The following is a 15037-nucleotide window of genomic DNA, read 5'->3' as shown; positions in this document are numbered from 1 at the left end:
TTTGGGTTTTTTTCTTAACAAGCATTATGGCTGCTTCTGCTATCAGTTGTCCAAGGGCCACTCTTTGAGAAACATTCTCCTAGAAAGACGAGGAACTTCTTGAACACATGGAGTTAGGGGAATGTAAAGGAAGAACACAGATGATACTCGGTTCTTCAGAGTAGACCAGGAATGTGCGGATGGGCCTTCCCAGGTGTGTGGGAGTCCTCAAATGTCCTCTTTACAGTTAAGACCCCCGAGCACTGGAATGATATGAAGCAGCAGGATTTCTGTGTGGTGGAGCTCCAGCCTGGGCATGCAGAATATAACACGGTGGCAAGCAAGTTTAATCAGACCTGCTCACACTTCTACATAGAGAAGGTAAGCCTTCTGCTGACAATGGAATTTTCTTAATGATGGAAATGAGTGGTATCATGGTCCTGGATAAATATATAAATACATTTGCATTAATTTCCCACCCCCCCTTTTTTTGGCTCAGAATTAGAATATTCTATGGTAATCAGATTTTAGGTTTTAGATTCTACTCCTATCACCATTATTATAGACACGTTAAAATGGAGATCCTGTCAGGTATTACAATATAATATTAGATTGCCATATGATATTAGAATACTAAAACCACGTGTTGACTTAGGAAGGAGCTGGTTAGTAGTGATCTTGAAGAGACAGCTGGTAGAAGTCTTCCCAAGAGGCAGACATCTTTCCCCAGAGGAAGAACCAGTGAGTGACTCTAAAGAGGAAAGAAAGGGGAAGATCCCCAAGAAAAAACGAAAGTCTCTTCCTCCCAAGGAGAAGCCACTCAGTAGTGGACGTGTGGAGGCTGCTGGCAGCAAGACCAGCGGCTCCAAGAAAAAGGAAAAGTTCCAAAAGTTAGCCCAGGAGGATTCAAATGGACATTTCCCCACCCAACCCTATAAAGGAAATCACAAGAATCCCTGAAGCCACGTAATTAAAAAAACAAAGACAGAGCTTCAGGATTGATTTGGCAACTAGCAGACACCACAAAGAGACATGCAGAGGCCCTCAGATCAGGATCGTGTGCTCCTGCTCTGCCATTCACAGATCAGCAGTGAACGCTCCCAGGATAAATCCAATAGTCCTTTCCTTTTCATCTCCCTTATTTTGGCAACTTCCACTTAAAAAAAAAAAAAAAAAGATTTATTTGAGAGAGTGAGAGCACACACGAGTTGGGGGAGGAGCAGAAAGAGAGACAATCTTAAGCAGACACACACACCCCCCCTCCCCGCTGAGCACAGAGCCTGACGCAGGGCTTGATCCCACAACCCTGAGATCATGACCTGAGGCGAAGTCAAAAGTCGGCCACTAAATCAGCTGAGCCATGCAGGCGCCCCTGGAACATTCCACTTTCAAACATCACTATTGCTCTTTGAAATTATGTTCCCATTTGATCTGTGGCAATATGATATTAATGCTTTCTTCTTTAACTAATTTTCCTTTCGTTATCCCGGTTATCTATTTCTCCTCCAAACCCCTAATCCTAGCTTTACCCACATTACTTCTGTTTTGGTCTTCTGTCTCTGTACTTCTCCAGGAAAAGTTTTTCCCATCTTGGCTTCAGCTGTTATTTCAATGTTGGTAGCTCCCAATCAATCTCACCAACCTGGACCTTTGATCAAGCTTTACAACATATTCCAGTGACCTATAAAATCTCTGCTTGCCTATGTAGCTGCAAATCAGTTTCTCTCAACCTAACCCATCATCTCACCATTTCCTTTTCCTTCCTCACTTCTGTCCTTGGTCCACCACTTTCTGAGTAAAGCTAGACATCTTTGGGTGCCTTCCCTTCATCCATCATAACGAGTTTGCCAGTAAGCCCTGCGTTTTCTCTCTTTGCAAATTCTTCTTACTCCTATTTCTGACACCGCTCTTTATTCATGTACTTAAGCACATAATAACTCAAGAAGACTTGGCATTTCTTACAAATATATGCATAATACCTTCAGATAAAATAAATAGATGAAGAAAATGGACCAAAAAAGAGGGAAGGAAAAATAATCTAGAGGTATTATCTATTTACAAAAATACACGAGTTCCTGGATAGCTATGAGAGGATCACAGGTTTGTTTCTGAGCTTCCTAGTAGACAAAGTGAAGAAGTAAACACCCAGCCTCAAGAGTCACCATTTCTGTCAATCAGAAAGAAAACCATGTGCTCAGGAGACTCTCAGCTTTTCACAGTGCTGACACTACTTGAGAGATTTGGCCTGTGAACAGGTGCTGGAGAATATCTCCAAAATCAACCTCACAATATATTCAGTATATTTTATACCATTGCTTCTATTTTTAATCCCTTCAAGAAAAACAATTCTGGGGGCGCCTGGGTGGCTCAGTGGATTAAGCCGCTGCCTTCGGCTCGGGTCATGATCCCAGGGTCCTGGGATCAAGCCCCGTGTCGGGCTCTCTGCTCTGTGGGAAGCCTGCTTCCTCCTCTCTCTCTGCCTGCCTCTCGCCAACTTCTGATCTCTGTCTGTCAAATAAATAAATAAAATAAATCTTTAAAAAAAAGAAAAAAGAAAAACAATTCTGAGGTACCAAAACAATGTGGTTCAAGTATGCAGCACTCTCATGGGCTGGTTCTGAGAAAGCAAATAAGTTTCATTTCAGATACCAAGCACAGTCATCTATCTGGTAGTGGCTGATTGGCCCATTTTGATGAGATGCCAAGTCCAGGCTGAAAAGGACAGTCCAGTGGACCACCAGTGTCTGCAGGGGGCCCTGGAGGCTTGCCACATGTTAGGGAATGGCCAGAGAAATGATTTCACTGTTTTTTTTTTTTTTTTTAGTGGATCCTTCTCTCAAATAAAATCCTATGTGGAAGTCCAGTGTGTGAAACAGATAGACATAAAGCTACTTATGGTACCTCTGTAGAAATCCCTAACAGTGTGAAAACACTAAAAATAGGTGGTTATTATCCTCCATGATGGTTAGGGCCTGTGACTAAGATTTTTAACATCCGTAAACTTCCACATTGATGGAATAATTTTGCCACATTTGCCTTTCTCTCTCTTTGGGTTTTTGCTGAAGCATTTGAAAGTAAGTTGCAGATATCATGACATTCCTAAATATTTTAGTGCGTATCTCCTGTGAATAAAGATAGTCTCCTAAATAACAACACTGCTATCCCATGTTAAAAAATGTACAGTAGTTCGGTAATATCTAATAGAATCCATATTCAGATTTCCCCAACTGCTTACTTTCTTATCACTCTCCCCTCTCCAGTAGGCCTTTGGTCATTCTGTCTCCTCTGTCTCTTCTGATCTAGAATGGCACTCTTACATTTTAAAAAATAATTTTTCATAATACTGGATTTTTAAGAGTTTAAGCCAGTTGTGTTATAGAATGTCCTATATTCCGACTCTGTCTTGTCTAGATTTTCTTTTCTTTTTTTTTAAGAACTCAAGCAAGTTTGCTTATAGAGTCAAGATCTGTCTGATTCCTTCTGGGTCCCGCTATCCAGGACACAAGGCATTTTCACCACACAATGGAGGCCACTTCCCAAAGAGGATGGTCAAATCATGGACACTATGATCTGCAACCAGATCTCATCCCACCAGGACTCATGCCCCACTCTTCCAACCGGATCAGAGATTAATCTTCATTAATTAACTTCCTTCTGGACTAGATCCTCTAGTGCTTCTCCCACCAGTAGAATGTGGCTAACCAGGTGAACCAGTGTCCCAAAAGGACTGAGGAGGAGAGAGGCCAAGGGACCGAGTGAAGTAGACAGCAACCAGAGCAGTCATTGAACTGAAGATAAAAAGCAGGAGTTGGGAGGCTTGGTCAAATCCTAAACACTGTTTGCTCTCATGTAGTGCAGTAAAAGATGTTAAAAACTGAAATTAATATTCTTCCTAAGGTCTGCTTTTGTGAAACACTGGATCTAAAAAGATTTCTGAATGTAGAATGGTGCCATCTGGATTGAACTTATTTTAATTTTTATTTATGAAAAATAATGGTCATATCGGTATCTTGCCAAAGGCTCCTGGCACCGACAGAATATTTCTCCTTGTTGATTTGCAGATTGAGAGGATCCAGAATCCAGATCTCTGGAATTACTACCAAACAAGGAAGAAAACCATGGATACCAAGAACGGGCATAAAAACAATGAGAAGCAGCTCTTCCATGGGACAGATGCTGACTCAGTGCCACATGTCAACCGAAATGGCTTTAACCGCAGTTATGCTGGAAAGAACGGTAAGAAAGCAAGCAATCTGGCTGCTCTGAATGGGGTGTCAGCTGTGAGAACCCAAACTGGCGAGGGACAGTGTGGACTGATTGCATTGTGTCCCTTCATGGTTGGCGGCCATGCTGCGGCCAGAGTTTCAAGGCTGTGCTCGTTATGTTTCATCCCAGAAGGACTGCCTGGACCTCTGGGATGGAGGAATGACATTTAAAAATTAAAAACACATGAAAAAAAATTTTAGGAGGCTTTGGAGAGAAGAACTGAACATTATTTTAACCTTATTTGATGTATTGGGTCAACATATAAGATTATAGACTAAACTGAACTTGTTTTTTCTAACTTTGTTTTTTCAGTGTTCTAAGATTCATTGTTTATGCACCACACCCAGTGCTCCATGCAATACGTTCCCTCCTTAATACCCACCACCTGGCTCACCCATCCCCCACCCCTCCCCTCTAAAATCCTCAGTTTGTTTCTCAGAGTCTCTCGTGGTCCATCTCCACCTCCGATTTCCCCCTACTCACCTCTCTCCATCTCCCAATGTCCTCCGTGTTATTCCTTATGCTCCACCAGTAAGTGAAACCGTGTGATAATTGACTCTTTCTGCTTGAGTTACTTCACTCAGCATCTCTTCCAGTCCCATCCATGTTGATATAAAAGTTGGGTATTCATCCTTTCTGATGGAGGCATAATACTCCATTGTATATATGAACCACATCTTCTTTATCCATTCGTCTGTTGAAGGACATCTTAGCTCTTTCCACAGTTTGGCGACTGTAGCCATTGCTGCTATGAACATTGGGGTACAGATGACCCTTCTTTTCACTACATTTGTATCTTTGGAGGTAAATACCCAATATAAACTGAACCTCTTAAAAATGTTTTTTCTCTTCACAGCTGTGGCATATGGAAAGGGAACCTATTTTGCTGTTGATGCCTGTTATTCTGCTAATGATACATACTCCAGACCAGACAGCCGTGGGAGAAAGCATATGTACTATGTGCGAGTACTTACTGGAAACTACACACGTGGAAATCACTCACTAATTGTGCCTCCTCCAAAGAACCCTGTAAACCCTACTGACCTGTATGACACTGTCACAGATTGTGTGCAGAATCCCCGCTTATTTGTGGTATTTTATGACTACCAGGCTTACCCAGAGTACCTCATTACTTTTACCAATTAACATCTGGGTATCCTTCCCAGAAGACATTGCTCGTCTATACATGCCAAGTTGTAAAACCAGTTTTAGATTTTTTTCCTCTTAACAGCATTTTGTAAGATCAAAGGATCCTTGTCACTGAAATCAGACTTTCTTCAACTTCTCCTTCATACCTGGAATGAACCTATCTTAAGAGCAATACATTTGAGAATTTAAATCACATAACTTAGTTACAACTGTGTATCCACAACCATGGACATCAAATCTGCAGAAGGAAAGAACAGGGTTGTAGTCTTGGGAAGGAGAGAATGAGTTCATCTTAAAGGCAGAGAGCACAGCTATGTAATTTCGGCGCTGCTGCAAAGGAGACAGCTGTATATCACGTCGGGATGCCATATTCCTGTGAGAAGCACAGTATTACTGAGTGGGGAGGACTGCTCATTTCCAGGCGGCCAGGGATATTCTCTCTCTCTCTCTCTTTTTTTAATTCCTGGGCTGAGATCTGTGCCTGATGTAAATAGATGCTCCAGAACACTGAGAAAGAAAAAAATTAGTTAGACTCCAACCAAAGTAGGAGCCATCTCTTTAATATCCTTGTCACTTTGCCTTAAATTGAACAGATTCTGTGACAGGGAATTCTGTTCTTCACAAACTGCACCATGTGCAGTGGGACATGTGGGACAACTCTAGACTGGCTTCTGTGTCCTGTACAGTTGAGGGGCCATGGTCTCGCTTGTGGCCCGCGGGAACTGGGTCCCATGGACTTGTGCAACACAGCAGTTCTGGCTCCGACTGGTCCTTTTCCATGTTGACCGCAAATCTGCCTTCATCTAACTTCTGTTGGTGACAGAAATTAGATGACAGTGACAACAGTGGGATACTTCCAGGGTGAAACCCTTCTACTATGTTAAGATTAAGTGAGTTCCAGTATTACTAATATTTTCCTTGGCAGTCTAGCTTTTGATGATTTTAAAGACTTTAAATAAACCAGAGGAATTAAGCAGCCATATTGCTAATTTTCTAGCTCAGTATCTATTAAATAGTAGTGTTGGTTTTTTAAAAAATATTCCCCAGATAAATTTCAGATTCAGACACTGTTTATTGAGTGCCTAGATCGTACCAGGTAATATAATAGGTGCTTTATAGTATTTATCTTATTCCTCCAAACAATCCTGTCAGGTAAGAATTGTATTTCCATCTTCAAGTTGGGGAAACTGATGCTCAGAGTACAAGAAGCTTCCTCGCCTGGGGTCACCTAGGTGGTAGCCCTTAGAGACAGAAACCCAATCCCAATTCCTGTGTCACCACTACACCACTACAGAGCATAGCCTTTAGATTAATGTTACCATTTCAGGAGCATCTCAGGTAATCTATGAATGACCCTCATATTTCCTTGGCTTTTTCCTTCTGGCTTTGGTTTCTGTTAGAGTCTTCATTTGAAGCTCTGTAGGCCAAGAGGCTAGAGCTGATGCCCAGTGCAGGTGGTGCGCTCCGACACTAGGGGGTGTTTTGAGGAGGCGAAAGGAGCTCTTCCTTGGCTGCTGTGAACTACTTGCCTCAAGTACAAGAAGTTGAGGGGACCAGAGTTCCACTTCATTAACAGACATCTTGAAGTTTTTCTTGCTGGTTTTTGTTTTGCTTTGTTTTTTAAGATTTATTTATTTTGAGAGAGAGAGAGAGAGAGAGAGAAAGAGAGGGGGGGGCAGAGGGAGAGAATCTCAAGCAGATTCCCTGCTGAGTGCAGAGCCTGACACGGGGCCCTATCTGACCTGAGCTGAAATCAAGCATCAGATGCTTACCTGCCTGAGCCACCCAAGTGCCCCTGTTGCTGTTAGTTTGTTAAGTGGCTTGACAAAGACTCATTATTGCTTGGGCATGGCTTCCCAGCCACCGGCCTCTGAGCTCAGCAGGCTTGACAATGAATATAAGAAATAAAAGGGAGAGCAATGAGCTCTTGTTCTCCAGTGGTTTGGATAACTCAGAGCAAAGCTGAGTATCAGGGTGTATTGCACCAAAGTGTAATGATCCAGTCAGTAAATGTTATAGTTATCCTCAATCTAAAGAAATGTATGTCATGTACCTCTTTTTTGAATAAATTACTTGGAAAATATCTGGTGGCAAACCTCTTTTATCCTTAAGGGCATCTAGATACAGGAAAGCTGAACGATAAACACAGGCCACTGTTGATAAAAGACTACAAGAAACCATGAGAGCATCAGGGGGTGCCCAGAGTGTTAATAATATTCAGCTGAAAATGACAGTAAGGGCGCAGTACAGGTTTAGTTCAGTAAATCTGAAGGGCAGATGGACTCTCACAGGAAGCTCCTGCTAAACCAAGCCCAATTCAAGACTGTGATGGGTCTTAGGGGATTCCTCTAGGGTCAGAGATTTTTAAACATTTTTGGTATTTGAATCATCTTAGGTCCTTAAGTGCTTGCTGAACTAGCAAGTCCTGGCCCACCCCAAAGGAGTCAGGTTCTGTAGCTCTAGAGAGGTGCCTAGATATCTGCACTTTCAGCAAACACCTCAAATGATTCTGATAATCCTGATACTCAGAACTGCCTATGACTTTCATGGCTCCAGAGACTTCTGCCTTCATGGGCCCCTTACTCCATAAAAAGTGAAAAAGTATTAACAATTACATTTTCCAACCTCACTGATACAAACATGAATGCAATGAAAGCTAGATTATATGGAGTTTTTTTAAAAAATTCAAAAGAAACTAAAGCATTTTGTGGCCATGAAAAGCTCATGGGTCTTAGCCACTGTGCCAACTGGACAGGTTAGCCTTACTGATGCCTGGACATGTTAGGTGCAACCCTGAGCCGTACTTTTTTTTAACTTTAAAAAAAAATATTTTTTCAGTGTTCCAAGATTCATTGTTTATGCACCACACCCAATGCTCCACACAATACCTGCCCTCCTTAGTAACCACCACAAGGCTCACCTATCCCTCTACCCTCCCCTCCAAAACCCTCAGTTTGTTTCTCAGAGTCCACAGTCTCTCATGGTTCATCTCCCCCTCTGAATTCCCTCAATTCACCCTTCCTTTCCTTCTCCTAATGTCCTCCATGTTATTCCTTATGCTCCACAAGTAAGTGAAATCATATGATAATTGACTCTCTCTGCTTGACTTATTTCACTCAGCATAATCTCCTCTAGTCCTGTCCACGTTGATACAAAAATTGTATATTCATCCTTTCTGATGGAGGTATAATACTCCATTGCATATATGGACCATATCTTCTTTATTCATTCGTCTGTTGAAGGGCATCTTAGCTCTTTCCACAGTTTGACAACTGTGGCCATTGCTGCTATGAACATTGAGGTACAGATGGCCCTTCTTTCCACTACATTTGTATCTTTGGGGTAAATACCCAGTAGTGTAACTGCAGGGACATAGGGAAGCTCTATTTTTAATTTCTCAAGGAATCTCCACACTGGTTTCCAAAGTGGCTGCACCAACTTGCATTCCCACCACCAGTGTAAGAGGGTTCCCCTTTCTCTACATCCTCTCTAACACTTGTTTACTGTCTTAATTTTGGCCATTCTAACTGGTGTAAGGTGGTATCTCAATGTGGTTTTGAATTGAATCTCCCTGATGGCTAATGATGATGAACATTTTTTCATGTGTCTGTGAGCCATTTGTATGTCTTCTTTGGAGAAGTGTTCTGTTCATGTCTTCAGCCCATTTTTTGACGTGATTATCTGTTTTGTGAGTGTTGAGTTTGAGGAGTTCTTTATACATCTTGGATATCAGCCCTTTGTCTATAGTGTCATTTGTGAATATCTTCTCCCATTCTGTGAGTTGCCTCTTTGTTTTGTTGACTGTTTCCTTTGCTGTTGCTCAGCTATATTCTTTTTTTTTTTTTAAAGATTTTATTTATTTATTTGACAGAGAGAGATTACAAGTAGGCAGAGAGGCAGGCAGAGAGAGAGAGAGGGAAGCAGGCTCCCTGCTGAGCAGAGAGCCCGATGCGGGACTCGATCCCAGGACCCTGAGATCATGACCTGAGCCGAAGGCAGTGGCTTAACCCACTGAGCCACCCAGGCGCCCCGCTCAGCTATATTCTTAATAGAATTTTTGTGTGTAGTTCTTACAGTCTCAGTGTGAGAGGAGCTGGAACCTGTTGCCCTACCCAGAAGTGACCCGGTCCTGGGAGCAGGGGATGAGCCTGTAGTCTTTAACGCCTCTGGCCTCTGCAGGGTCAATATATTTATCTAATAATTTCACTCACACATGCTTGCTTATATAAGAAATGCAGGATGAAATGGGACCCAGCTCCCTGAGCGCCCGATGGTCCCCCACCTTTGACTATCTTTCCTCACTGACATACTCTCCTTTACAGATAGCCAAGATTTCCATCTTGATAAAATCAGGAAACTATCTCTGATCACCCATTTATACTTAGAAATACCTTCATACTAATATCTTAACTCTCTTCCCAACTCTCTGCGTGTCAAAGACTGTTACCTTCGACTGCATCAAATGCTTTGTTTCAGAATCTCCTTCAAACTTTTGTGACCCCAACCTACAGGAGGACATGAAGAAAAACAATTTATATCAGGCCCAGTTCATGCACAGATACAACTGAAAAGTTATATGAAATATATTTATCAAAAAAAAATTTTCCTGGTAAATTTCATGAAATAATATTTATACTTACTAATGAATTCACTGAAATAACCTATTCTATTTAACTTTTAAAAAATGCTGGTCTTGCCCACTATATCGATTTTATTACTTACTAATGGGCCACAACCTGCAATTTGAAAAACAGTAGTCAAAGGAGTAGCAAACATCAAAAATAAAATATCTGAAGAAAACAGTATGTCTAGTTCTGCAATAAGGATCTACCTACTAAAGGGAACAGACATCTTATCCTTGGCCACAACACCCTCTACCACAATGTGTTTGATGGAGTGTTGCCAACAAGTTCTTCCTTTTATAATCCACTCAGCCAAATACTGAACAAGCCTCTACCCTATGCTGGGCACTCTGATCAATGCTCTGTGACTCCATAATAATCAAAACAAAGTCCATACCCCATGGAGTGACATTCTGATTGGGGAAGATAATAAATAAATAGGTATACAATGGTCAATCATAGTAAGTGCTACAGACAGGTCTCTTCCAGACCCTTCTTTTCCTGGACATGTTCATATAACACCTCCCTCACTGCTAGAAGGCATATGTTTTCTTTGGATGTACTTGATACCCTGAATCTGAAGACTGACAAGGATAGAGACAGTAGTCACTTCATCTTAAAAGATTAATTTGCTTACCTTTTGTTATATATTTGTTTTACAAATGGTTACTCAGAGATCCATATGCTTTTCTAATTTCTAAATTCTTTTTTTTTTTTTTAGATTTTATTTATATGAGGGGGGGGGAGAGAGAGCTCGAGATCAGGAGCAGAGAGAGGCGTAGAGGGAGAAGCAGACCCCCTGAAGCCTGATTCAGGACTCGATCCCAGGACGTGGGATCATGACCTGAGCTGAAGGCAGATGCTTAACTGACTAAGCCACCCAGGTGCCCTAATTTCTAAAGTCTTAGTCAGACAGTAATGGTAATAATTATCCCCAGATCCTCTTGCAAATGTAATGAGAGAAGGCTCAATCCCACTAGACCAAACCTTTAGTCCATTGCAGGAGCCAGTAACATCCAGTGCTTTTCCTTCCCAGGACTAGTGTTCCTAGATGTCCCAGTTCCTTCCATAAGGAAGCCTTATATTGGACCCTGCCGACTTTTTTCCTGATTGGTATCCTGCTCTGGGTGACAGGGATTAGGCAGTGAAAATTCTGCAGGTGTCATAGGTGTAATCAATCACTTTGGATCAAGGCTAGAAGCCACCCAATGGATGCATTAGGCCAGGGGTTGGCAAACTTTCTCTATGAGGGGATAGACAGTATTTTCAGCCTTGCGGGCCACACTGGCTTGGTCACTGCTCAACTCCAACACTGTAACTCTAAAGCTGCCATCAGCAATATGTAATGAATGGCATGGCTGTGCTCCAGTAAACCTTTATTTACAAAAACAAGCAGCAGGCCGACCTCGCCTTGAGACTGCTGAAGAGGTATTACTTTCTGTTAAGAACACCTGGGGCTTACATTTGAGATCAGCTAAAAGGACCAGATACGAGAGGAAAGGCAAAGTCACTGAAGAAAGAAGGCCTAACAAGTAACAAAGAGCCGGCTGGCTCAGAGAGCGATGTTCGTGAATGAAGGTGGCAAGAGACTGAAACACAATTAGGTAAGAACAAGTGCATTTACAAGCATGCTGGCCCACAAATTAACTTTGTCCTCTGCCATTTTTTTATTTAATGATCAAACTACTTAAAAATATTTTTAAAGTATTCTTTTAAAAGTCATTTCCTTAGAACTCCAAACTTCTTCCTTGTATCAGAAGTTGTGCCACTATCCTGGTGACTTGTGGATTCACCAAGCAGTCCAGCAAGTCATCTGTAGAAATGAATGTTTGAGAAGGAGCCGTACTACTATTTGAAGCAATTTGTTCCACAACTGCATCCTCACTTTTACTCATCATTCGTTGCCTCTTGGTACAACGCAGTTTTCCAGAGTGTTCTCCATCTTTGCCAACAAAGTTGTTACCATCACCTTCAAATATGCCTCCTTTCTCTGAGGGTAGTTCTTCAGAACTCAGTATTACAGGAACCAGATCAGGGCCAAAGGGACTTGCTGCCGCCCATTTTCCCGTTCCCAGGATTACGTCCTGGCCACCTGTTTGTTCTACCGCCATGCGACTGTGCACATTCAAGCCCTCCTGTTTCATGTCCTCTCTATTTGTTCTCAGTGCTTGGATTTCTATGACCTTAGATGTTCTGTAATGATCAAAAAGGGCAGAAACAGCTCTATTTAAGTAGCGACAATTGACTTCATGGGATGTTTCCTCAACCTAGGGAAAAAAGTAAAACTCCTTAGAATGGCTATATGCACTTACATAAATTAGAAAACAAATGTTCTAGCAAGGGTTGACTGATCACAGGAAACTAACTGCCACGATGAACAGCCTACCTCAGTTGGGTTTAACCAAGCTCTGGTATTGGTTGGATCCTCTGCGGTCTTCAGGGCACACACAAGCATGCGTGTGATTGCCTCTTCTACTCGGGCTTGGTGGTCCTCTTCCTGAGTCAAGATTTAAAAAGCACATTGTTTTCATCTGTCACTTTGTCTCATGGCTTAAAACAGAGTAGAGTCTCTATTAATTGTGTGTCCTGTTTGCTCATTAATATAAGCTTTTTTAGAGAAGGAAGGAACATGTTTTGGCAGATCACAACTTTTCTGTATTCACTATCACCTGACATCTAGAAGAGTTGTAAAATATTTCACTGACCACACTGAAGTTTTATCCTGTCTGTAAGACATAGCCCTTAAGAATGAACTACTTTGTGATGTTTCTTCCAATCGCTTTCATTTGTTGACAAGTTTAAAATATTTTTTAAAAAAGGCACTACATACAGAGAAATAATACCTAAGAATTTAAAAAACTTTCTTAATGGAAGAAAAATTATAATAAACATGCTTGGCCACAAGAATGAAATGGCTAAAAATCCAAATATGGTTTTTTAAAGACATAATAAGCATAAATTAGAGCATTAAGGATAAATTACATTAAAATCAACAACTTCTGTTCATCAAAAGGCAACAAAAGGAAAAAAAGCAAACCAGATGTGTGTAATACATAAAACTGATAAAGGTTAATATCCAGGATATATAAAGAATCTATATACATCAAACAAATGATCCAATTTTTAAAAATAGGCAAGAGGCATGAAGACAAGCATTTCAAAAAAAGAGCAATCACATATTTATTAAAACGTGAAAGGGGCGCCTGGGTGGCTCAGTGGGTTAAGGCCTCTGCCTTCGGCTCAGGTCATGATCCCGGGGTCCTGGAATTGAGCACCACATTGGGCTCTCTGCTCAGCAAGGAGCCTGCTTCCCTTCCTCTCTCTCTCTCTCTCTCTCTGCTTGCCTCTCTACCAGCTTGTGATCTCTGTCTGTCAAATAAATAAATAAAAATCTTTTAAAAAAAAAACCATGAAAATATGTTTAACCTCATGAATAATCAGGAAAATGCAAATCGAGAAACTGGTGAAATTGGCAAAAGAAAGTCTGATAATTCCAAGTGGTAGAAAAATGTGCATTGACAGACTCACTGATGGTGGGAGTGCAAACTGGTATGGCCATCTGGAAAACATGTTGGTGTTATCTTGTAAACTTGGGTATTATACCCCCTGCAGACCAGAATTTCTGTACCCAAAGAAATACATACTTTTTTAAAAAGATTTTATTAATTTATTTGGGAGAGAGAGAGAGAGAGCTTGAGAGAGAGAGCATGAGAGGAAAGAGGTCAGAGTGAGAAGCAGACTCCCTGCCGAAGAGGGAGCCTGATGTGGGACCTGATCCCAGGACTCCAGGATCACGACCTGAGGCGAAGGCAGTCACTCATCCAACTGAGCTACCCACATGCGCAAGAAATATATATTCTTTAGAGAAACTCTTGTACATGTGTACAAGAATATCCTATTTATAAAAGCAAAAAATTGGAAACAACTCAATTACCCATCAACAGAACAGAGAACCAATAAAATAGGGTACACTGATATAAGAGAATATCATACCACAGTGAAAATGAATGAAATTTCCATGATAAGACACCACTCCACACTAGTATGACTATCATAAAAAAGACAGATAATAACAAGTATTGGTGAGGATGTGGAGAAATCAGAACAGTCACACATTGCTGGTCAGAATGTAAATGGCTTTAGAAACAGCCTGGCAGTTCCTCAAAAGGCTAAACACAGAGTTGCCAAATGTGGTGGTTAATTTTATTAGCTAACTTGGTTAGGCTAGTTATTTGGTCAAACCCTAGTCTAAATGTTGCTGTGAAAATACTTTGAAAATGATTAACCTTTAAAATCAGTTGACTTTAGGTAAAGGAAATTATCCTCAATAATGTAGGTGGACCTCAGGTGAAGGCCTTAAAAGCAAAAACCAAGGTTTCCTAGAGAATAAGGTATTGTGCCTCAGGATTCTAAGAGAAATCCTGAATGAGTGGGTTTCTAGTCTGTTAGCCATCCTACAGATTTCAGACTCCAGACTGAAACTCAGACCAGAGTCTTTACGATCCATTATACCAAAGGATCCAGAAATTCCACTCCTAAATGTACATGCAAGATAATGAAAACATATGGTCACATAAAAACTTGTACATAAATGTTAATAATAGCATTATTCGTAACTGCAAAAAGTAGACACAACCCACATGTCCACCAGCTGATGAGTAGATTAACAAAATGTGTATATCCATTCAATGGAATATTATTCAACCATAAAAAGGAATCAAGTACTGATACATGCTATAACATAGATGAATCCTGAAAACATGTAATACTGAGTGAAAGATGCTGGTCACAAAAAACCATGTATTACATGACTCCGGAATTGGCAAATCTAGAGAGACAGAAAATAGGTTGGTGATCACTTATGGTTACAGAGGAAAATCAGAGAGCAAATACTCATATATATAGTATTTCTTTTTAGGTTGATGAAAATGTTCAAAAATTGGTTATGGTAGTATTGCATAATTCCTGACTATACATAAAATTTCTGAACTGTACATTTTACTGTTTTTCCACTGAGTATT

At 41.0% G+C, this 15037-nt stretch overlaps 2 protein-coding genes across 4 annotated transcripts in view; one reads left to right on the top strand and one right to left on the bottom strand.

Annotated features, from left to right (window-relative positions):
- The window catches only part of PARP14 (poly(ADP-ribose) polymerase family member 14), a 50940-nt gene extending 43880 nt beyond the window's left edge, over positions 1-7060 (top strand). For both annotated transcript variants that reach the window (XM_044252208.1, XM_044252209.1), the window contains 3 exons: positions 227-360; positions 4041-4215; positions 5102-7060. In XM_044252208.1, coding sequence (XP_044108143.1) covers positions 227-360; positions 4041-4215; positions 5102-5391 — 599 coding nt within the window. In that variant the 3' untranslated portion in view covers positions 5392-7060. The remainder of the gene's footprint in view (positions 1-226; positions 361-4040; positions 4216-5101) is intronic.
- A 4315-nt stretch (positions 7061-11375) lies between these two features.
- The window catches only part of HSPBAP1 (HSPB1 associated protein 1), a 62803-nt gene continuing 59141 nt past the window's right edge, over positions 11376-15037 (bottom strand). For both annotated transcript variants that reach the window (XM_044252206.1, XM_044252207.1), the window contains 2 exons: positions 12403-12513; positions 11376-12283 (listed from right to left, as the gene is read on the bottom strand). In XM_044252206.1, coding sequence (XP_044108141.1) covers positions 11744-12283; positions 12403-12513 — 651 coding nt within the window. In that variant the 3' untranslated portion in view covers positions 11376-11743. The remainder of the gene's footprint in view (positions 12284-12402; positions 12514-15037) is intronic.

This window comes from Neovison vison, chromosome 6 (genome assembly GCF_020171115.1).
Source record: "Neovison vison isolate M4711 chromosome 6, ASM_NN_V1, whole genome shotgun sequence".
NCBI classification, from domain to species: Eukaryota; Metazoa; Chordata; class Mammalia; order Carnivora; family Mustelidae; genus Neogale; species Neogale vison.
Note: the sequence above shows the minus strand (reverse complement) of the source record. Positions and strands in the feature narration are given on the sequence as shown.